The sequence below is a fragment of the Carya illinoinensis genome, chromosome 10 (assembly GCF_018687715.1).
Source record: "Carya illinoinensis cultivar Pawnee chromosome 10, C.illinoinensisPawnee_v1, whole genome shotgun sequence".
In the NCBI taxonomy this organism is placed as follows: Eukaryota; Viridiplantae; Streptophyta; class Magnoliopsida; order Fagales; family Juglandaceae; genus Carya; species Carya illinoinensis.
In genome coordinates this window covers 27,491,616-27,493,336 of record NC_056761.1, presented here as the reverse complement: position 1 = coordinate 27,493,336, position 1,721 = coordinate 27,491,616, and the positions used below count along the sequence as shown (strand labels likewise).

The 1,721-nt window shown below is 35.7% G+C and overlaps 1 protein-coding gene across 1 annotated transcript; it reads left to right on the top strand.

Annotated features, from left to right (window-relative positions):
- Window positions 1-267: 267 nt before the first annotated feature.
- On the top strand, window positions 268-1,074 carry LOC122278593 (glutathione S-transferase T3-like). Its single transcript, XM_043088770.1, has 2 exons — window positions 268-702; window positions 784-1,074. The coding sequence occupies exons 1-2, from the start codon at window positions 268-270 to the stop codon at window positions 1,072-1,074; spliced, it is 726 nt and encodes a 241-aa protein (XP_042944704.1).
- The last annotated feature ends 647 nt before the right edge of the window (window positions 1,075-1,721 follow it).

Genomic DNA, 1,721 nt, shown 5'->3' with positions numbered 1-1,721 from the left:
TTGTAGTTTTTTTTTTACTCTTTTTTTTGTCTTTCTTTCCTTGTTTCAGTTAGTATTCTTTCTTCAAAACTCTTTGTTTCTAGCCATGTTTCTGATAATGTCTTGGTTGTATCAATTATGAAATTCTCCTTTGATCTCAAAATGATATTCTCATTTGGTTCTACAAAATGATGTCACTTTAAATGATATATGGACTGAGAAGTTGCAATATGAGTTTGACTATTGGGCAACTTGTCCGACTCCTTGAAATATTAATATTTTTCAAGGATGGACACACATTTTGATGATGACCCCTTCTTCACCACTCTATTGCAAAGTGGAGGAGGAGGTTGTGATAGCACCCCAACGCAACATGATAATGTTGTAGTCCAAGCAACTCAAAATTATGACGGTAAAAAGAGGCATCTTTCAAAAAAAGTTCAACGACGTGCATCTTTCACCGTTGAAGAGGATAACCTCCTCGTCTCAGCTTGGCTCAATATTAGCATCGATGCGATAAGGGGTACTGATCAAAAGTCCACTCAAATGTGGGAAACAATTACCACATTTTATTATGAATATAAAATACTGAACATTGCCAATCGTTCTGAAGGGTCTTTGATGAATCGGTGGTCCACGATTCAAAAATGGACCAATAAATTTTGTACATGTATAGCAAAGGTAAAGTCATTGCACCCAAGTGGTGCAACGGAGCAAGACAAGGTATGTACCTTAAAACCCTTTTTCATTTAATTATTTTGTGGACTTACTTATGAACTAATAGAAATTAATAAATTTTTGTAGATTGAGAAAGCGAAGGTGTTATACAAAGAGATTGTTGGGAGTAATTTCACAATGGAGCACCGTTGGTGTCTTCTAAGACACCAACCAAAATGGCAGCAACACATCTCCACCGTTGGTAAGAAGAGAAAGTCACCTGAAAAAGTGACTAATCTTGTTGATGTTGACCAAGTTGAAGAGGACATAGAGGTTCTTGCTAAGAGACCTCCAGGCAAAAAAGCTGAGAAAGAAAGGGAGAGGAAGCGGAAGTCTAAGGCAACGATAGTGAGATCAAGACTGCTTTGGCCAAAATGACCAAGGATCGAGCGACAACCATAGAAGAGCGTAGAAATGTGACCCTGAAGGCAGACCTAGAAAGATCAGCAACATTTGAACTTAAAAAAAAAAAAAGAAATGGGAGGCAAAGATGATGTTGCTAGATTTAAATGGCCTGAATGTCATGCAACAAGAATATTTTGGCTATATTCAACGAAAAATTTATGAGGAATGGAGGAAGGATATCAGGGGTACATCTACATCTCCTTTGACACCTTTTGGAGGTGTCTAATGTTGGTAGCTTTGATTTTTTTTTTTTTTTTTTAGATTATTAGTGGCTGCCCAGCCATATGTAGGCTGGATAAACATGTGGCTGGGTAGCAACTAAATTAATCTACTGATTAATGGACTATTTTGTAAATTTCTAGACTGTTTTTGGTAGGATTGTGGATTGTTTTGACTGATTAATGGACTGTTTTGTAAATGTCTAGACTGTTTTTGGTAGGATTGTGGACTGTTTTGGTAATAGTGGACTATTTTGGTAATTTTTGGACTATTTTGGGGTATATTAGTGGACTATATTTCTAATTTGTGGACTATTTTGGTAATAGTGAACTGTTTTGGTTATAATGGACTGTTTTGGTAATATTATAAAAAAATAATATTATATTATTTTTTAGACTTGG